General features: G+C 43.4%; 1 protein-coding gene and 1 long non-coding RNA gene across 2 annotated transcripts in view; both read left to right on the top strand.

Moving 5' to 3' along the window:
* The first annotated feature begins 491 nt into the window (after positions 1–491).
* LOC106551245 (uncharacterized) lies at positions 492–6,910 on the top strand. The gene has a single exon (XM_087711650.1). It carries the CDS (start codon positions 671–673, stop codon positions 2,435–2,437), a length of 1,767 nt encoding a protein of 588 aa, XP_087567776.1. The 5' UTR covers positions 492–670; the 3' UTR covers positions 2,438–6,910.
* Positions 6,911–14,310: 7,400 nt separating this feature from the next.
* The window catches only part of LOC148047621 (uncharacterized), a 31,372-nt gene continuing 23,724 nt past the window's right edge, over positions 14,311–21,958 (top strand). Inside the window, exon 1 of the long non-coding RNA XR_015695851.1 lies at positions 14,311–14,347. This is a non-coding gene — a long non-coding RNA (uncharacterized LOC148047621). The remainder of the gene's footprint in view (positions 14,348–21,958) is intronic.

Genomic DNA, 21,958 nt, shown 5'->3' on the forward strand with positions numbered 1-21,958 from the left:
TTTAAATTCTGCAGACCAGTAATATGATTTTTTAAAAAATATAAATAGTATTTAGTGCAATATTAAAAAATGCAAATATTTTTTTCTGCAGGTCACAAAAAATTTCTCATTGATTACTAGTGGTCCATGGACCACCAGTTGGTGACTACTGATCTAGGTAGTATTTCATGTGTTAAATTAATCATAATAAATATAGGTGTCAACTCATAAATCTTATTCAAGCATGTTTGCTTATTCACTGTAACGTAAACGTTTTTCTTTTTCATCATCTGCAACCATTTTATGCAACATTAAATATGCTTTTGTTTTAATCTTATAGACAAAAGAGGAAGCCAATAAGAGCACTCTGGACAGCTGAGGATAACAAGCAACCTCGAACAGCAAAGCAAGTCAGTCCAGAAATCAAAATATTTTCCATTTCCATTACAACCACACAATTCTTCACCTTCCTTGGCACGTGAGAGAGAAATGAGAAAATTAAGAAGATCCATATTTTTGACCTCCTCAAGAACATGAGTTGTGAAAAAGCTCCATAGACGTTCTTGTTGTGGGAGATATACATCTTGCAAATCACAGCTGATTATGCCTGAGAAGATCCAGACTGGAGAAATGCCATACAAATACTTTGAATCTGGCAAAACCTTTGGTCAGAACAACTCCATTGTGTTCCATGGAAGGACCCACACAGGAAAGATGCCCTACAAGTGCTCCCACTGCAGTAAATGCTTTAGCGAGCATGGCAACATGGACTCACATCAAGGAGAAACCCTTTGAATGTCCTATCTGTGGGAAAGGTTTCAGTAACAATTACAACTTTGTGACACACCAGACAACTCACATAGGCGAGAAACCCTTTGAATGTTTTGATTGTGGAAAAGGTTTCTCTAATGCTTCCCAGTTTGTGATACACCAGAGGGATCACAAAGGAGAGAAACTCTTTGAATGTCCTTATTGTGGTAAAAGTTTCAGTCACAATTCCAGTTTGGTGAAACACCAGAGGACTCACACAGGAGAGAAACCCTTTAAATGTTCTATCTGTGGGAAAAGTTTCAGTCAGAATTTCACCCTGGTTCAACACCAGAGGATTCACACAGGAGAGAAACCCTTTAAATGTCCTGACTGTGGGAAAAGTTTCAGCCAGAGTTCCAACCTCATTGGCCACCAGAGGACTCACACAGGAGAGAAACCCTTTAAATGTCCTGACTGTGGGAAAAGTTTCAGTCAGAATGCCAACCTCATTGGCCACCAGAGGATTCACACAGGAGAAAAACCCTTTGAATGTCCTGATTGTGAGAAACGTTTCAGTCAGAATTCCAGCCTGATTCAACACCAGAGGATTCACACAGCAGTGAAACCCTTTGAATGTCCTGACTGTGGGAAAAGTTTCAATTATAATTCCAGCCTGGTTCAACATAGGAGGATTCACACAGGAGTGAAACCTTTTAAATGTCCTGACTGTGGGAGAAGTTTTAGTCAGAATTCCAGTCTGGTTCAACATCAGAGGATTCACACAGGAGTGAAACCCTTTGAATGTCCTGACTGTGGGAAAAGTTTCAGTCATAATTCCACCCTGATTCAACACCAGAGGACTCACACAGGAGAGAAACCCTTTAAATGTCCTGACTGTGGGAAAAGTTTCAGTCATAATTCCAGCCTATTTCAACATCAAAGGACTCACACTGGAGAGAAACCCTTGGAATGTCGTGATTGTGGGAAATTTTTCAGTCAGAATTCTAGTATGGTTAAACACCAGAGGACTCACACAGGAGAGAAACCCTTTGAATGTCCTGATTGTGGGAAATGTTTCGGTCAGAATTCCACACTGATTCAACACCAGAGGATTCACACAGGAGAGAAACCCTTTGAATGTCCCGATTGTGGGAAATGTTTCGCTCAGCATTCGAGCCTGTTTCAACACCAGAGGACTCACACAGGAGAGAAACCCGTGGAATGTCATGATTGTGGGAAATGTTTCAGTCAGAATTCCAGTCTGGTTAAACACCAGAGGATTCACACAGGAGAGAAACCCTTTGAATGTCCTGATTGTGGGATAGGTTTCAATCAGAATTCCAGCCTGGTTCGACACCAGAGGATTCACACAGGAGAGAAACCCTTTGAATGTCCTGATTGTGGGAAAAGTTTTAGTCATAAGTCCAACCTGGTTCAACACCAGAGGACTCACACAGGAGAGAAACCCTTTGAATGTCCTGATTGTGAGAAATGTTTCAGTCAGAATTCTAGTCTGGTTCAACACCAGAGGACTCACACAGGAGAGAAACCATACAAGTGTCCATACTGTGGGAAAGAACTTAGTAGTAGGGTTAACCTTCTAAATCATGTGCATATGCACACAGGGAGAAACCGTTTTAGTGCCCCGAGTGCAGACGGCGCTTCAGGAAACATTCCATCCTTATCGCACACAGGAAAATCCACATGATGCCCATAGTGATAAGTGTAGAGAAAAATTGAATTTGCCCATTGTAAGTCCAGCTGAGAAATTGACTGTTTACATTGATTAAATTAAATAGAATTTGTCTGACTTTTTTAGGCAAATATGTAATGGGATTAGGTGGGGAAGAGGAAAGAAAAAGTTGGAATATATTACTTTGATAATGGCTATCTGACCTTCAGCATAAGAAGTTGCTGGATATTTATTTTTGTAGAAATTGGGCAATTATGTAAAAATATTTTGGGGAGTGCATTTTTGTGATGGTAGATGATAGATTATTTGTTAAGAGATTGTGGTTCTCCATATAAGGAGAAAACAAGAGGAGAAGGGAAGTAGAAGGTATTTAATATTCTTTTCCTAACAGTTCCAGAAATTCAGTGCACCAAGCATGTCTGCTCAGATTGTGTCAAGCATGAGGCACGCAAGTGGAAGAAACATGTGAATAGCAAATATTGGGGGAATTTAGGGCAGTGAAAAAAGCAGTGTAAAATTTCAAATGTAAAGGCTGTTCTGAGCTGCAGGTGATTTTCATGGTTCAAAGGCCATAAGAAGCAATTGGATTGAAACATATCAGTTGCTACATATTCCTTCTCTCCCCAGATTATATTCCATTGGTGGTATATGCTTTAAAACGGGTTCTCCTTCATTATTAGGGTTGGCTTGGTGTGATTTTATGGAAACCTTTTTTTGATACAATATGGAACTCTTTTGCCACTGCTGTCTTCTGTGATTTTTTTTTTACCAAGCAAACAAACACAGGATTTCCTAGTGGTGCACAATCCATTTATTATCCTGGCAGAACTGTTCTTAAACTAGGATTATTTTTTTAAAATAATAGCTCTCTTTGGGATGCTCCATTTTATAAACCATCCTTGCTTACCACTTACTACTCAGCCTTCAAAATTACACTGGAAAAGTTGACTTACAAGTGTTGCTCAAAGTTGTGACCATCATAGTTATTTGCGGGTGGCACTGGCTTGCATATTGCAATAGTTGCGGTGTCCCACAGTCATGGAATCGCCATTTGGAACCTTTACAATTGGCTTCCAACAAACAAAATTGACAGGAAGTTGCAAATCACACTCATGGTACGTTGCACTAAACAGAACATGGTGATTCACTTAATGAACACAGCACAACAACACTGAAAAGAAAATGACTGATGACTGTTTTTCACATGACCATTGCAGCATCGCCATGCTTGGGAAAACACCCATATTTATAATGGAGTCATGTGATTCTCTTTTGTGACCTTCTGACCGGCAATGTCAACAGGGAAGCCAGATTTGTTTAACAACCATGTGACTAACAACTGCAATGATTCATTAAACAACTGTGGCAAGAAAAGTCACAAAATGAAGCAAAACTCACTTAACAGGTGTCTCACTTAGCAACAGTGAAATTTTGGGCTCAATTATGGCAAGTCAAGGACTACCTATATTTACATAAAGCATCAGAGTTGGAAGGGACTTTAGAGGTCTTCTAGTCCAACCCCTCCTGCTCAAGGCAGGAGACCCAATACCATTTCAGACAAGAGGCTGTCCTGTCTCTTCTTGAAAGCCTCCAGTCAACTTTCATGGGCAAACCCGGTGCTTTAATCTTGCCAATGCTCTTGGGATCATTTCATCAATTAATACCCCTCCCCGCCTTTGCTCTAAAAATAGTTCAAAAAGTGTGAATGTGTCAGAGTAATTAAGATTTAATAGCTGACCAGCTGTAAACCGAGATGGTGAAAGAGTGAGTCAGCTGGGTTACTGCCACTTTGGGAGATTGTCTTTGTGGGGAGGCCATGTGAGGGCGTATCTCTCTCCTCGTGCCTCTTCGTTTTTCTATCTCCATTGCAGTTCTTCGTGTAGAGTTGAAGATTGATTGCTTGCCTGGTATTTGCCCAACACGTGTATGTATGTATATAGAAGTCTTGTATATAAACCACTGTTTGAAAGACAAAACCTCTGTATACTGTATTTTGCTCCTGGGCTATCACACTGCAAACACTCTGACAGGTTATGGGCCCAGACCAGAGAGAAGGCCAGAGTGACTAGACTAGAGAGAAGAGAAACCCAGTGAGAGCTTGCACCAGAGCCAGAGGGGTTGTGCAACGTGGTTTGATAGTGGTTAGTGCTTGTGAAAGAAAGGCAGCATGGGCTCCGTGGCATAATGAGATGAGGTTTCTTGGTGTCTTGGCTGAATGAGAAAAACTACCTCTCCTGGAGTGTAAAGATGGAGATGTACCTGCGAAGAGAGGAGTTGTGGACAATAATTACTAATCCACCAGCAATCCTGGATGATGGGGACCAGAGAAGAAATGAAAAAGCATTATCCAGCATAATTCTGGATGTAGAGGACCCATTGGCTGATACACTTGTGGGGTCTCCAGTCTGCAAAAGAGTGCTGGGGGGCTTTGCACAGTGTGTATGTGAGAAAGATTACGGGCAGTAAAGTGTTGCTGACAGACTGTATAAAGCACAACTGAAGCCGGGGGAGAGCATGTCCACACATCTGCAGGGTATGAGAAGGACATTCCTTGAGTTAGAGGACAGAGGATTGACATTAATGAGGCACACAAGGTGTATGTGGTACTCAGTTCATTTGATAGTTAATGGGAGGTTCTTGTGAGCCCAAGCAAGAGCGGGACTTAACCATGACATATTTTACTGATCGATTGTTGAAGAGGAGCAGAAACAGCTGGAGAGGTGACCAGGAAAGGGATGAGAGAACTCACAGCACAGGCCAGCATCTGTGACAGTCCAGGATGCCGGCAGAGCAGCTGAGACAGTTTACACTGTGAAGAGATACTACCTGTGTGGTTCTACTCAGCATCTCCAGAGACGCTGCCCTGAGAGGAGAAACAGAGAGGCAGCAAGACAAGGGCACAGGACTACTCAACACACAAGGAGTGGTTCTCCAGCATCGTTTTCCCTGGCAGCGACAGCATCTGAAAACACCAGGAACAACTGGTTGTTCGATAGTGGGGCGAGTCAGCATATTGCTAATAATCCACAAGTGTTTTCTGGTTTGAGACCAGCTCTGCAAACGTGTTAGTTTACCTAATGGTCAAAGAGTTGCTGTAAAAGGGGAATGAAATGTTTATGTACCGGAGATAGGAGCAACATTGTACAATGTCCTATGTGTACCTGCATTAGATCATAATCTATTGAGTGTGTCCAGGTTAGACAGACAAAGTTATGAAATACTATTTTCAGGAGGAGAGTACTCAGTCAGGAAAGGTAGAAAGATACGTGCACGAGGGGTTAAGAAAGATGGCCTGTACGCTCTAGGAAGGCAGGAGAATAACTCTGCACGAACACTTAACAAATGCTCCCACACATGACAATTGTGTACATTTGTTGCATAGGGGAGTGGAGCATGCAAGTTTCAGAGGGTTGCAGAAGAAGCCAGACCTAGCTAGGTGGCATAAGCCACAGCAAAAACAAAAAGCGGTGCAAGATGAACTCCGAGTATGTTGTTTGTAAGGAGGCAAAATACAGAGTATGTCCTGTGAGTAAGAGAAACGCAAGGCAAATAAATAGATTTATACCAATGAGATCTGAATGGTGTAATAAAGGTATATCTCCTGAGTGGTTCACAGCTAGTGGGGTTAGAGTAGGTGGTATTCATAATGAACCCTGTATGTACCAAGAGATAAGGCCATGGTCATTGCCTAAGGAACAACGAGATAAATGGAGGAAGCCGAGGTTAAAGAGAATGGCAGGCAGGCAGATAAACCAAAGTGAGAAAATTGAGCTAGAGAAAAGAAAGTAAAGGTATCCAACCAAGAGATGGTAAATAAGATGTAATGGAAATGAATGAGACAGAGTGTACAGAGTCAGTAGATAAGGAACATAGGAGTTGTAGTAATGGTACTAGTAATGTGTGTAGCGATGAGAGTAGGAACTGATGCAGGAGGCAAGTACATAATGTGAGTGGGGAAGCATCATGAATATATTAAAAGCATTCAGGGTTTCTGCCACTTTGGGAGTCACTTTCTCTTTGTTGGGGAGGCCATGTGTCCGTGTATCTCCTCGTGTCTCCTCGTGTTTCTATCTCCATTATAGTTCTCCATGTAGAATTGAAGATTGTTTGCCTAGTATTTGTTTAACATGTGTATGTATGTATGTAGAAGTCTTGTATATAAACCACTGTTTGAAAGACAAAACCTCTGTGTACTGTATTTTGTTCCTGGGCCTGCCTCGAAATAATAGCCATACTGCAAACACTCTTGACAGAGCGTACTGTAAGAAATAATCACAAACACCCTCTCCCAAGAATGAAATATTTTGGGGGATATTAGAAAGAGGCAGAATGTGAGGATAAATGGGAAAAGAATCTTAACAAAGGCAGAAAGCAGCACCAAAAGCTTCCAGCAGATGCCTGAAGTCTTTGGAGATGAATATTTTGTGCCCATTAAGAAATCCAGGCCAGCCTATTCACAAAGAAAACACCTCCAACTCCAATTGATGGGATTAAACTTTGCATTACTCGCCCCCCCAAAAAAAATTCTAAGGACAAGACAGGACCTTTTGGGACATAATAGGATTAACCCACCACTATTGAAAAAGCAAAAGACACAAAAGCCCTTCATTGCACAATCCTGAGAACAGTTTATACTTCAAAGTCACATGAATGCATTCAGCAATTTTGTCTGCTTTCCCAGAACTATAGGCTGTTGTTGGTTCTGCTCATCAATAAACAGAATTCTTTTCAATCAGCCTCCGTTTTATTTCCAGCATCCTTCTCCCGGCACGGAACTGGACCAGATTTTTCTTCCAACGCTACCCACATATATGGGTATACATATTATCTCTCTCTAGGACTTACAGATACCTTTAGTGATGCATAATTCTACCAGTAAAAAGGGGGAATTGGTTTGTTTTTTTGAGCACCACATGTTGAAAAATGAAAACCCTTAAAACAAGAAAGCTAGGAATGGATCTTTCTATTCTGAACAAGGTTATCTCTGTAGGATTGTGAAGGGACCCTGTGTGTCTGGTGGCCAAAAATCAGAAAGCATCGAATTGCTCCTTTGCAGGCTAAGCAATTTTGTGAAAAGGCTTGCAGGAGCTGCACCATTTGATACAATGTGTTAGAAAAAGCTCTACTAGACTTCTGACATTCTGTATAAGGTTAGATATTGAGGAAATGGCATCATCTCCACCAATAGTGGGTTTCAAATTGTTTAAGAACCTCTTCTTGTAGGCGTGGCCTGCTTTGTAAGAATGGCTTGTCGGTCATGTGACTAGGTGGGAGCGGCTTGCCAGCCATGTGACTGGGTGGGCATGGCCAACTTGTAAAATGTGATGAAACTCACTTAACAACACTCTTGCTTAGCAATCAAAATGTTGATTCAGAAACTCTGGCATTTGAAGCACACAAGTCTTAAAGCTGTCAAGTTACAAGACCCTTGCATCTCTAACCTTTTAGAAAAAAACCCCAGGGGTGTTCAAACTTGACAGCTTTAAGACTTGTGGACTTCAACTCCCAGAATTCCTCCTCTCACTCTTCATCTTGATAATGTATGGACGGGTGGGGGGGAGGGAGCTGGAACCGGTTCTAAATGGCATTGTAGATTTGTGGAACCTCTTCTACAGAAGAGGTTAGAACTGGCAGGAACCCACCGCTGATCTCCATCCAAGAATTGAATGGGTGGCCTTGTAGTCCAATGAATCTGCAAGTCTGCCTTGCCCCTCTTCAACAATCAATGCATTCCTAATTTTCACCTATTGTTGCTGTGGATTAGTGCATGCAAGTTTCTTTTACTAGCGCAGTGATTTTCAGTCTCTATATTTTCCAGGTGCTTGCTTTTCATCCCTTGGTTTTTCTTGAGGGTAATAAGGGTAAGCCTCTCTGGGGGGCCCGGCTGGAGGATGTGGCATTGCCTGGCAGCCCCCAATTGCAGCCCTTCCTGCAGGGGCTTCAGCGAAGAGGTTAAACACAGAACTTTCCTTTTGTGCCTAGAGAGAAGGTGGAAAAGGGGTGTGGGAGCCCTGTTTCTGGCCCCTCGTTCCTTTTCCAGGTTATGCTGTGGACATCCTCTTGCAGGGAGAGGCAAACAAAGTTATAATCAGTAGCCTACATGGGTTGATCATAAACAGATCATGTCAAATAAACTGTCAGGGTTCCAAGTAACATACCCAGAACGAACAAAACTCTGAGGCAAGTAGAATCCTCAAAGAATAGTTTTATTGGACATGTCATATTGGCACAGGATATTGAAAACTGATGCTAAGCATTCCCATGGTTTTCATCTTATTAAAAGTAAAAGTTTCTCAAAAAAGTCACATGGTGCAATCTGGATATAGTCAGTTGCTAGCATGTCCTTGGTTCCCAAGAGATAGTATTTTGTTTTGGCTACACTATCCCAGCTATCCCTACTCCCCTACCCCTGTCCCTCAGCTCCAGTTGTAGCAGCACTGAAGCCTCAAAATGGCCTCAGTCAGGTCAGCTTCAGGGTTGACAGGTGCCCCCCTCAATTGAAAAGGACTGCCTGTCAAGAGAAGAAACCACAGAGAGGTTAGTCAAAATTCAAGAGCGAAAACTACACTGTAATAAAAGTTTGTTTTGGGGTGGATATCATTGCAGTACAGTAATGACTTAGTGGGGCTCCACTAAGACAGCCAAATTCCACCTGTCAGGAGGCCCCCTAGGGGGCCAAAAGTCACTCAGGAGAGGTGATGAAGAGGAGGGGGACACTCTGTGGATTGTGAGGAGGAAAGCAATCCCTTGCAGGTCCAGAGGAAGCCCTCAAACCACCAGGAGAAGAAGACAGCCATTGTGGCCAGAACAAGCTGGGACAGCCCAACAGAAGAAGTTATTGAAAAGATTGAACAGCAGCGTGAGTGATCTAGGTGAGATTTCATTTTTTCTAACCTTTGGGTGGAATTTTCCCCAATAACCTTTATATGACAGTGTGACGCAAAAGAGGGAGGCAGGGAGTTCCATTCCCCACTCCCCAAAGTTTAGCAGTGACTAAGATTTTGAGCCTTTGACAGATCTGGAAAAAGCCTGATCTCATTTAGAAAAGAAGAGGCACAGGTCAAAAATTTGGAAAGCCTGGACTGGTTCTCTCTGTTGTTTTTCTATATAAAAAAAATAGGAACTGATTTTATGGTTTAGTTTCGATGGTCTTTAAAAAGTTTTTTTGTGTGTGTCTTCCAAATAAATACAGTAATAAAAATGGAAAACGAAGTAAGCATGACACCTAATGGTTAGCGAGGATACTGCAGTGGATTGAAGAAATAATGCATGCTTATATGAGCTATGGAATATTGAGAGGCAAAAAGTATATCACGATAGGTAGGTAGGCTGTCTGGGGGACATTTAGCCTCTAAAATTAAAGCAGGCTGCCCAGGAAGTGCTTTATATGCCATCTTGAGTTCTTGAATGAAAAGGAAATCAATAAAAGTTTGGGGTTATTTTATTCCAGATTCCTCCATACAACAGATTCCAGAACCAAAAGCCATTATCCTCACCATCCATACCTTATTAAATCTGCATTAAAAATAGCATTGCACGGTATCTTTCTAAAAAGATTAGTCTGGTGATCAGTTAGCCATGTGATTTGATGGGCTATTCTATTTTTGCCCCTCTTTTTTTTACATTCATTTTGGGAAGGGGGAAATGTTTCTTCTGTCCTATATAGGCAATCAGACCGTCTTTCTTAGGCTCCATTTTATAGGCCCTGCTGCATATGTTTCTCTGTGTGACCTAATGGGAAACTTCAGTGCAAGCAAATTTACAGAATTTACACCTGGCATTTAGCAGATATAAAATTTCCTCCTCCAAGAATGAAGCTTGATGGTTGATGCTCTTGGATGCAACTCTGGCCAGCAAGAGTGAAGCTCCCCTGGAGTGTCTGGCCTGATGCTGCTGCCATGTCCTAAAATCCTGGAAGCCACAGGAAATCAGTCATAAAGTGTTGGGGTATTAGAGAGGCTTTGATCTCCACTAAGAATCACACCTAAGAAAGCTGATTGTGTAATTCTATAAAACCTTCATGAATTTTAGGGCTCAGCACATAGTTAATCTTCAAAGGTTAAGTAACATCACATTTCACTATTTCACTAGGTTCAGCTGCAAAGTCGGTTGCTAGAAGTAAAAAACGACTTGATAGCATTTAATAAGTGGAAACACGTTGCAAACGCCTTAGGTAGAAACTGGAGAAGGATGATTTTTTCTGCCTCCTATCTGGAGATGGTGCTCAAACAGGCAACACTTGTGTCTAGAAAGCAGATAATCTGTGGTTGAGCATAAAGGAGTTAAAACTATAGAGTACTGTATTCCTAGAAAGGTTGGAAAGCGGGAAGAGTGGAAGAAAGAAAGTCCAGTTGCCCTTTGAAAAAAGCACCTTTGGGAACAGCTGAACTTCCTGTTCTGGATCACTCATGGGAGGGGAGTGGTGTGCAGAGCGGCTTTTGTGCTCTTCCCGTGGTCGAAGCAACAGCTGGAAGGTGAGTTGAGGGCGGGTGGGAGGAGAGTCCTGGAAGCAGAGAAGTAACTGGGCTGAAGCATCTCAGCTGCTGCTAATGCAGGTTCCTTCCCTCCCCGAATTTAAGCCCACTGGTGCTGCACGCTGCGAAACTGGTGGTTGTAATTTTCCTTCTGGTTGGAAGATTGGAAAAGTCTCTTCCAAGTGAAGGTGGATTCTTTGGGAATGGCTTCCCTCCAGAGGTTGTGGGGGCTCCCATCACTGGAGGGTTTGTGACAGAGCTGGGAGGGACCTTGCAGGTCTTCTATTCCGACGCCCTGATCAAGCAGGAGACCCAATATCATTTCAGACAAATGGCTGTCCTGTCTCTGATTAAAAGCCACCAGGGATGGAGCCCCCACAACCTCTGAAGGGAAAACCTTCCACTGGTTCACTGTTCTTAGTGTCAGGAAGTTTCTCCTTAGTTCTTAGTTGCTTCTCTCCTCGATGAGGTTCCATCCAGTTCCTTGTCCTGCCTTCAGGGGCTTTGGAGAATAGGTTGACACCCCTCCCTCTTTTGTGGCAACTCCTCAAGTATTGGAAGATGGCTATCATGTCTCCACTAGTCCTTCCTTTCACTAGACTAGACCTACCCAATTCCTGCAACCTCTTAATTATATTTTAGCCTCCAGCCCCCTAATCCTCTTTGTTGCTCTTTTCTGCGTTCTTTCTAGAGTCTCAACATCTTTTTTATGATATGGTGGCCAAACTCTCTGCAATTATCTAACTGTAGTCTTATTCTTTATAAAAAGTGGTACTAATACTTCACATGATCTTGATTGTATCTCTTTGTTAATGCAGCCTACCAGGTTTTCCCGAAAATACGACATGTCCTGATAATAAGGCTATGCCACATTTTTCTGGTGGGCAAAAATATAAGCCCTCCCCCACAAAAACTGTTTTGGCAGCCAGTGAAAGGCGCTGTGCATGGCTGGAGAGGGGGTTGCGCGAGCAGATGTTCCACTTCCGCGCCCCCCAGCCTCACAATGCTCTGGGCCAGCTCTCCCCTCAGAGGCAGAGTACCTCTGCTGCCGCTGCATGACTATTTTGGCGGCTTCCAAACTGAGTCTTCCGACTGGCCCCTCTGGACGTACACTATGGTTTTGGGCCAGCTGCTGGCCGAGCGTACAACCATAGAGCCCAGAACGGCTGCTGCCGGAAGACTTGGTTTGGAAGCCGCAGAAAAAGTCATGCGGCAGTGGAGGTGCCCTGGCTCTGCGGGGAGAGTTGGGCCAGGGCATAGTGAGGCTGGGAGGCCCGTGAGCGAGAGCGGAACAGCCATTTGCATAACCCCCTTCTCCAACCGTACAGAGTGCCCTTCACTGGCATTTCGAAGGTGCCAAGCCGCAGGAGCTGGGCAGTGGCGAACAGGTGCTCACCCTAGGTCAGTGAATGGCGCTGTGCCCGGCTGGAAAGGGGGTTTGCCAGGTGGCTGCTCGTGCACGTGGTCGCTTCATGGCTGTTGTGTTGAGCTGCTGCGACAGCGCAACACAGCCATTCGCCCATGAGGCTGTGCCTGACTCTTTGGGAGCCTGCTCCGAAGAGAGCAGCCGCCCAGCAACCCCAAAACAATAAACCCTTCCCTCATAATAAAGCCCAAGCCATATTTTGTGGGTAAAAAGAAAATAAGATCCTGTCTTATTTTTGGGAAACACGGTAGTATTGTATTGGCTTTTTTCCCCCACAGCTGGCCCATATCTAAATTATTGTTTCTCTCATAGTTACTGCTTAAGCCAGGTGCCACCTATTCTGTACCAGTACATTTGGTTTTTCTTGCATGTGTAAAACCTTTTTTTTCTCCATCGAATTTCATTTTATTACGTCGTGTTCAAATCTATCGAGATTCTTGAGCCTATATTCTGAGGTGTTGGCTATTCCTGCCAACTTGGTGTTATTTGGAAATTTGATGCGTTCCCATTCGATTCCCTTTTGCCTTAATTTGCAAAAATATTTGCAAAAATATTTAAGAGTACTAAAACAGAACCTTGGGGTGCCCACTGCTTACTTCCCTACATATAGATATAGTCCCATTAAGGAATACACTTTGAGTGTGGTTTGTCAGCCAGTTATGAATCCATCTGTGTGGAAGGATGTACCTATTCCACATTTTTCTAATTTACCAAGAAGTAGATTATGGTCTACTTTGTCAACTGCCTTACTGAAATCCTATATATTTGATTGGTCCGCCAATTTAGTCACTTTGTGTAAGAATGAAATAACATGTTGACTTCTGGTTATATATTTGCTTGCTTCTAGGTGTTTGCAGAACTTTTGTTTCATTATGAAGAAAGGTTGCAGGAACTGGGTATGTCTAGTTTAATAGAAAGAAGGACTAGGGGAGACATGGTAGCAGTGTTCCAATATCTCAGGGGTTGCCACAAAGAAGAAGGAATCAAACTATTTTTCAAGGCACCTGAGGGTAGAACAAGAAGCAATGGGTGGAAACTAATCAAGGAGAGAAGCAACTTAGAACTGAGGAGAAATTTCCTGACAGTTAGAACAATTAATCAATGGAACAGCTTCCCTCCAGAAGTTGTGAATGCCCCAACACCGGAAGTCTTTAAGAAGATGTTGGCTAGCCATTTGTCTGAAATGGTATAGGGTTTCCTGCCTAGGCAGAGGGTTGGACTAGAAGACCTCCAAGGTCCCTTCCAACTCTATTGTATTGTATTATCTTTTCCAGGTAGTGATGTCAGGCTAATTGGCCTGTAGTTTTATGGATCTATTTTTCTCCCCTCTTTTGAAGATGGGAACTACATCAGGTCTTTTCCAATCCATCTGTAGTTCCTTTGTGCATGAAGATCTTTTAAAGATATGGTTCAATGCTTCTTAGATCACATCTGCCGACTCCTTTAGAACTCTGGGATGTAATCAATCTGGTCCTGGTGGTTAGAACTCTTCTAGAATGGACAGGTGTTCTCTTACCATTTTCTTGTCTGTTTTATTTTGTATTGCTAGTCTGCCTTTTACTGTTCTGTTTTTGGTAGGTTTGGCTATTTTTTCTTTTTACCTGAAGATAGATGCAAATAATGAATTAAGTAGCTCTGCTGTGTCTCTACTTCCTATCACTTCCTTGCCATCATTTCCCATTAGTACACTGACTGTTTTCCTGATTTTTTTCTTGTTTTATACATGTTTTTAAATGATTTTTGATATTTGTTGTAAGTTTTAATTCATTTTCACCATGAGCTTGATTTCATCTTTGCAGATTCAAGCTATATGCTACTATTCTGCCTTAGTTATGTGTCCCTCTTTCCATTTTTTATACTCATCCTTTTTTTCATTCAGTTTCTCAAAGAAAAGTGCTTAACTATGGAACTGAAAGAGCAATAGGTAGCATTTTTCACCATCACGCTCCATTATCCTGTAGTTGTAAAAGGCAGCAGCAAACATGGTGTTCTTGAGAGGAACTTTGGTGTTTGGTTCACACTGAGGTATATTGATGTAATAGCCCTCTTCTCCATGGCAGAACATCAGAGGGTATTGGAGAGCATCATAGCACGGTGCAACTCACTGATTCATAACAATCTGTTTTCTGCTGTGGAGAACGATACCTCTCTTTTCAAAATCCTGCCCAACAATGAGAACAGCCACTTCTGTAGTCATGGGGGCATTGAAACAATTTCGATGCTTTCCAGAAGACTTCCTATCGGCATTAATCTTAATCACTAATTAATCATTATTAATTAGTTTCATTATTAATTAATTACATCATTAATCACCACTTGGAAGTCCTTGTGGCCCTTAGGACCAGACTCAACAGCACCCTTAAGTTCCAGAAAATACTTGTTGTGTTCTCGCAACCACTTCTGCAGTTGGCTAACCAGTTGTGGATTAATGCCTGAGTAGATTCCACAACAGATGTCTCTCTCATTGTCATCATCACCAACAAAGTATATCTGGGGAAATGAAGGCTGCTGCTGCTGCTGAGGCTCCGTCATGATACCCCCTATCTGGTGGTATACCTGCCCCTGCACTTTGAATGTTGGCATAAAATTTCCCTCCTTCACCTCTCTGACTCCAAAAGACATCATTTGGAAGCATCTGTTGTACTTCCCGACAGCAGACAGAAAGTGCTTTGCCATTGGATGCTGGTGGGTGAGAAGGCTGTGTAAGAGGTCCGGGTATGGCTGAAGGGGAGAGAGGTGCACCACCATTGTAGAACATCCCGGGACTCTCAATCTGCCAATCCGAAACACAGCACGTCTGCCTGCACACAGCAAACCAACATGGCTTATGGCTTGACTACGACCGTTGTGAGCATGTATGGGCAGTGGGTGGAGTCGCGGCAGAGGTGGGTTCCTACCAGTTCGCACCTATTCGGTAGAACCGGTTCGTCAAATCTACCGAACCGGTTAGAAGAGGTTCCACCAGTGGACCCGGAAAGCAGGCCACACCTACAGAAGAGGCTCCAACATTTTTTGAAACCCACCACTGACTTGCATGCTTCAATGCCAGAGTTTCTGAGCCAACAGGACTGGAGGAGGAATTCTGGGAGTTGAAGTCCACAAGTCTTAAAGCTGTCAGGTTTGAAGACCCCTAGTTTTTTTTTCTAAAGGGTTAGGGGTGCAAGGATCTTGTAACTTGACAGCTTTAAGACCTGCATGCTTCAATGCCAGAGTTTCTGAATAGCTACTTGGACCGACCTAAGTACTAATTCATAATTTCATATCCGGTCACATGGGCGGCAAGCCACTCCCATCTGGTCACGTGAGTGGCAAGCCACTCCCACAAAGGAGGCCACACCCACAGAGTAGGTTCCAACAATTTTTGAAACCCACCACTGAGTCGCGGGAAGGTTTAAATGGTGGAGGGGAGCGCTGGGCTTCAGCCTTGACTTCATCTCACTATATCTTATCATTGGGTGTTTCTCGGATCGTGCCGAAGCTTGGAAGATAAAACAAAACTGAGAATTGTGTGGCCTATTGTTTATTTCTGCTTCACCGAACAGGAACCTGACATAGAATACGGCACCAGGCACAGGGTAATCAGGGTCCGAGATCAACAAACTTGTCCCTGGAGTAATCAATCTGAGGTTCATATTTAAAACCAGAGAAATACTTATTAGTCCAAGGCATTGATCTCATTTGTGACTGATTAACACAGGGCTTATTAGAGGTATACTTTTTTACAGCCTTTCTACTGACTTGAGGATGAATTTGGCGATACTTGTGCAGCTTCCTGTGTGTTTTCTTAATCACATCTGTAAATCTTTTTCTGTGTGTTTTTGCCTCTTTTCCCTTTAACTGGTGTTAACAGTAGAAGGAACAGATTCATCTGAACTGAGGAGAAAAATAAGAGGGTGGGGAATCTGCCTCTACCTATCAGCATCCATTGATATGCATCTGGCCAGCATCCTGTCAGTGTGTGAGAGAGTTGAGGGGTGTTTGGAAAATCAAACAGTATTTGCTGTGTGAGCAAGGAGACAGGAAAGAGCCTGGACAAGGCTTAGCTCAACTGTTCTGTAGTAAAGCTGCTTGCTGCTGTGAAAGCGAAAGTGAAACTCCTCTTTTGAGGTAGGGAGGGGGAGTAGAACTTCTTAGCATCAGAGCTTGGAATTGATTTCTTTTCAGGTGGGGAGGGGGAGTAGAACTCCTTAGCACAGTGGTTCTCAACCTTCCTAATGCCGTGACCCTTTAATACAGTTTCTCATGTTGTGGTGACCCCAAGCATAAAATTATTTTTGTTGCTACTCTATAACTGTAATTTTGCTACTGTTATGAATCATAATGTAAATATCTGATATGCAGGATGTATTTTTATTGTTATAAATTGAACATAATTAAAGCATAGAGATTAATGACAAAAAAATATGTAATTATATTTTGTGAAATACTTATTTCTAATTACAAATAAATGAAATTTTGTCTGGGAAGTTTAAGAGCAGGCTCCTGGCTCTAAGTGGAAAGAATGCCTTTTAAAAAGAAAAAAAAACAAAACAAAACAGCCACCAATTCTTCCTTTCTTCCTCTTTCTTTCTCTTTCTGTCTCTCTGTGTCTGTCTGTCTGTCTGTCTCTATGTGTGGCTCTTTGTCTCTTCTCTCCCACCCTCTCTTTAATTCTCTCTCTGTATCTCTCTCTCCTCCCTCCCCCATTTCTGTCTCTCTTGTGTGTCTGTCTCTCCTCTCCCTTCCTCTCTCTGTTTCTCTCTGTAATTCTTTGTATCTCTGTCTCTCCTCCCTCCCCATCTGTCTCTATGTGTGTCTCTGTCTCTCCCCTCCCTCCCTCTTTCTCTGTCTCTCTGCAATTCTCTCTCTGAATCTCTGTCTCTCTCTCCTCCTTGTTCCATTTCTGTGTTTCTCTGTCTCTCTCCTTTCCTCTCTCTCTATCTGTGTGTGTGTGTGTCTGTCTCTCCCCTCCCTTCCTCTCTCTGTAATTCTCTCTCTGTATCTCTCTCTCTCCTCCCTCCCCATCTCTATCTCTCTGCGTGTCTCTGTCTCTCCCCTCCCTTCCTCTCTCTCTGTGCCCCTCTCTGTCTGTCTATCTGTCTCTCTCACACACACATACACACACTGTGGTCACCTCGCCTCCTGTTCTTCGGCTGCTGCACAAGCCCACGTGGCATACGCTGCCCTCTTCTCTCTTGACAGTTGCCTCGTTTCCAATGGAGGGAGTGGGGAATGCAAGCGTTTTCCTCCCTCTGCATGGATTTCCCACCCCCTATTGGTCCCGTTGTTGCTGGAGCTACTTTTGCTGAATCCGGTGCGGCGGTGGGAGTTTTGCCGTGAGAGCTTCGCTGGCAGCCGCTTCTTGCCATCGCCACCGCGCTGGATTCAGCAAATGCAGATCCAGCAGCAACGGAACATGCTTGGGGAAGGGAGAGCCGGAACTGACTTCCCAGGATTGTGTTTCTGCCGCCACTGTGAAAATGTCTGCTTTCCAGCCGCAAGAGGGAAGGAAAGAAGCCAGTCTTTGGAAAGAACCTCCCTCCCCCTCATGCCGAAAGACAGGAGGGGGAAGGCTGGTTTGAATGTGGGCAAGCAGGCGCTTTGGGGCTAGCATCCCCTTCACTCATTCGGGCAGGCAGAGAAAGAATGTGACCCGTCAAAACCGCGGAGGACAAAATCGCGCTCGACGAAAGCGCGCATTTGACATCATCACAGCGCAATGAAAACAATTAAAAATTGAAATAAAATTAAAATTAAAGCAAGCCGATTCACATAAAGGTAAGGGTTAGGGTTAGGGTTAGGGTTAGAGTTAGGTTAAGGGTTAGGGTTAGGTTTAGAGCGTTAGGGTTACGTTTAGCGTTAGGTTAAGGGTTACGTTTAGGGTTAGATTTAGGGTTAGGTTTAGGGTTAGGTTTGGGGGGGTTAGGGTAAGGTTTTCGCTTTATTTTTACATTTTTTGATCACAGCGCGATGTTTTCGTCGCGCTGTGATGATGTCAAATGCGCGCTTTCGTCGAGCGCGATTTTGTCCTCCGCGGTTTTGTGGTGGAACCGAGAAAAAAAGGAGGCTTGTGAAAAGGAGCACCTGCCACCAAGGGCAAAGGGGAGCATGCCTCCTTTCTCTACCCACCCGAACTAGCAGAGAAGGCGGGCCACTAAACTCGCATTCAAACCAGAGAAGAGGGAGCAACCCACCCCTGGTCTGTCTGTTTCACTCACTTAATCACTCACTCTTAGTATCCTCGGAGGGCTTCGGAGGGCAGCTTCTGCAGAAGCCCAGGCGTGTGAGAACAGATTCCTGCCATTACAAAGTCTCTGAGGCTGTAATTCTGAGACTGAGACCCACAGGTTGAGAACCTCTGCCTTAGCATCAGAGAGCTAGTTTGAAAGTGAAACAGTATTTGCTGTGTGAGCAAGGAGACAGAAAGGAGTCTGGCTATTGGTTAACTCAACTGTTCTGTAGTACAGCTGCTTCCTGCTGTGAAAGTAAAACCGAAACTGAATCTCCTCTCCTCTGCTTGTGTTTTGCATTTGGAACAGATTTCCCTTCTGATTAGGAGGGGGAATAGAACTCATTAGCATGAGAGCATGTTAATAATAATATAGGAAAATACTAATACTCTGATGGTCATTTTGAAAAATCCTTTCTTAGTGAGCACCTAGAAGCCAAGAGGAACATACGTGGAAAATTTGAGGTTTGTAGGCTTTATGGTTCTGGAGATTTTGTGATAATGCATGAGTGGCATTTTGCTTTTATATATATCTAGATTTTCCAATATTTCCCACACTCCTTGCATTGTTTTCTCCTAAGGATTTTTATCCATGAAATTTTGCTTAGGCTATGAATTTGTTAAAATCAGCTCTTCTAAAGGTTAAGACGCTTGTTGGATTTTATTCTATTGCTTGTGTTTGCATTATATTGAATTCCAGTAAGACGTGGTCACTCGCCCAAGGTTCCAGCAACTTCAACTCCTTCTATCACTCCTCTATTAGTAAGAATTAGGTTGATATAGTTTTTCTTCTTCTTTTTCTTCTAGTTCCCTCCTCTACCTTTTGGATGACAAAGTTGTCAGCTAAGGAATCTGTTCAATCTCCTACTTGCTGTAGACTTTGTCTCCCAGTTAATATCAGGGTAGTTAAAGTCACCCATTATATCTTGAGGTTGCCCTCTTAATACAGTTTGTAATCCATACGTATATTGAAAATGACAGAAGAATAAAATTTACAAGTTTTTATACTTCCATGTCTTGCCAATAAGTATCGTATTTCCTGCCCCATCCATGTATTAACCAGGTTCAATTGTGGTTAATCCAGCACTTTCTAAAAAATAGCTATTGGCATCTTTGTTGCACAAGTAGTCCTCACTTACCACTTCTTCCCTGAGCCTTCAAAGTTACTATGGCACAATAGAAGCAGATGTGCACCTGGTCCACAAAATTTATGTTCTGTGACCACATGTCAGCAGTGATTGTGGTTTTGAAGGTGCAGGAAAAGGAGTTGCACCAACTTGGGTTCTGCCAAGAGTTGCACATTTATGATAGCGGCGGCATCCCACACTCATGATCCCGATTTGTGACCTTCCCAGCTAGCTTCTGACAAGTTAGATCAGTGGATATACTGCAGTGGTGGGTTTCAAAATTTTTTAGAACCTATTCTATAGGTGTGGCCTGTTTTGTGAGAGTAGCTCGGTGGTCATGTGACCAGGTAGGAGTGGCTTGGCGATTGTGTGACCGCGTGGGCATGGCCAACTTGGAAAATGTGGTGAAATTCACTTAACAACACTCTTGCTTAGCAAACAAAATTTTGGACTCAGTTGTGGTCATAAATCAAGGACTATCTCTGCCTTCCTCTGCACGGCAGCTTCTCCTTTCTGGCAATTTTCCTTTCTGTTAGAGGCACCAAAATAATCCAGATGATATAAGATTCCCTGCTGGGGCAGGGGGTTGGACTAGAGGACCTCCAAGATCCCTTCCAGCACTAGATTGCTGTGCTGTTTCAAAACATTTTCTAAAGCCATGTCTAGTGCCAGGGTAGCAGTCCAACCTTCCTCTCCTTTCTCTCTCTCTCTCTCTCTCTCTCTCTCTCTCTCTCTCTCTCTCTCTCTCTCCCTTCCTCCTTCTTCCTTTCTCCTTCCTTTTTTTCTTCCTTTTTTTCTTCCATTCTCCTTCTTCCTTTCTTTCTTTCCTCTCTCTCTCTCTCACACACACACATTTTAGGAATCACATCTAAAGGACTTCTGGAACTCTTGTTCAAAACTGATTGTACTCCATGACAAAAGCTTTAGCTCAGATTTGTTAACTTGACTATAAATGATCCCGTTTAGATAATTTAAGGGATATTTTTTTTAAGAATGTGGAAATGAGCAAAACAATGTAGTAGAGGAAGGAAGGAAGGAAGGAAGATGGTAGGAAGGAAGAAAGAAAGAAGGTAGGAAGGAACGAAAGAAAGAAAAGAAAGGTGTTCGGTTCTTAATATTTGAATGTATCTTCTTAATAAACATACTAGTAATAATGCATTAGAATATTTCCCTTCTCCCTCCCGCCCTCCCTAAAAATTATTTGGGGCCATATGCAATTCTTTCTTCCTTCTACCTCCCTCCACTCTCCTTCCTTCCATCTCATTTCCAGCTCCTTCATTTCCTTCCTTCCTTCCTCTTTAATGGGGGGGGGGGAGGGAGCAGCTGGACTTTGGGTTCTCACGCTCAGTTCCCCTAAAAATCCACCACTGGCACAAACCCACTTCTTCCTTGTCAAAGCCCCAGCGATTCTCCTGTTGATTTGATCAAAGCAGCGAGGAAAGGGGAGAGGGGGGAGGAAGTGAATGGAAGCAGTGGATGGACCCAGGCACTTGTGTACAAACCTTTGGAGACAAATAATTGGGAAGGGATTCACTCCGGAAGCTTATAAAATTTCCCCACCACCGCCCAAATAGGCCTGTTTGCATGCACACACTCTCCTCCCTCTCTCCCTTTCTCTTATACTGGATTAACTCCAAAGTTCTTAAAATCTTCCCACCACCTCCTGAATAGGCGTGTGTGCATTCCTTCCTTCCTTCCTTCCTTCCTTCCTTCCTTCCTTCCTTCCTTCCTTCCTTCCTTCCTTCCTTCCTTCCTTCCTTCCCTCCCTCCCTCCCTCCCTCCCTCCCTCCCTCCCCTCTCATTTCCTATCAGTGTATTATGTGCCTTTCAGCAAAAGTCTTAATACTTTGGCTTTGAATAATCATATTGTTATGGTTAGGATTTTATATTGTAAATATTACAAGTACTGTATTTTCACGACCATAAGCCGCACTGAAAATCCTAAAATTTGATCCAAAATCGGCAGTGCGGCTTATAACCCGGTGCGCTTTATATGTGGAAAAAGATCTCCCAGCTGCTTTGCTCCTCGCGACTGCAATAGATGTCCAGAAGCGGCTTTGGGGGCTAATGGGGATTGGATTTCCAGCTCGATAGCCCCTGTCGCTTCTGGACGTCTATTGCAGTTGTGAGGAGCCGAGGAGAGTGTGGAGAAGAGCGCGCGACGGTTCTTGGCGCTCCGGGAAGCGGGAGAGGCGCGCGGTTTGGTTTCTCCTCCCTGGATGTCGCAGCAGCAGCCCCAAACTCACCGATCTCAGTGTTTTTCGCATCGGGGTGTGCTGCAAGAGTATGCCCCGATGCGAA

This window comes from Thamnophis sirtalis, unplaced genomic scaffold, assembly GCF_051295495.1.
Source record: "Thamnophis sirtalis isolate CommonGarterSnake01/CBP01778 unplaced genomic scaffold, rThaSir2_p1.2 scaffold_3, whole genome shotgun sequence".
Lineage (NCBI taxonomy): Eukaryota > Metazoa > Chordata > Lepidosauria > Squamata > Natricidae > Thamnophis > Thamnophis sirtalis.

Bases quoted from the DNA above. Each gene is read 5' to 3' on its own strand.
- LOC106551245 (XM_087711650.1), top strand. From the start codon at position 671: ATGGAAGGACCCACACAGGAAAGATGCCCTACAAGTGCTCCCACTGCA.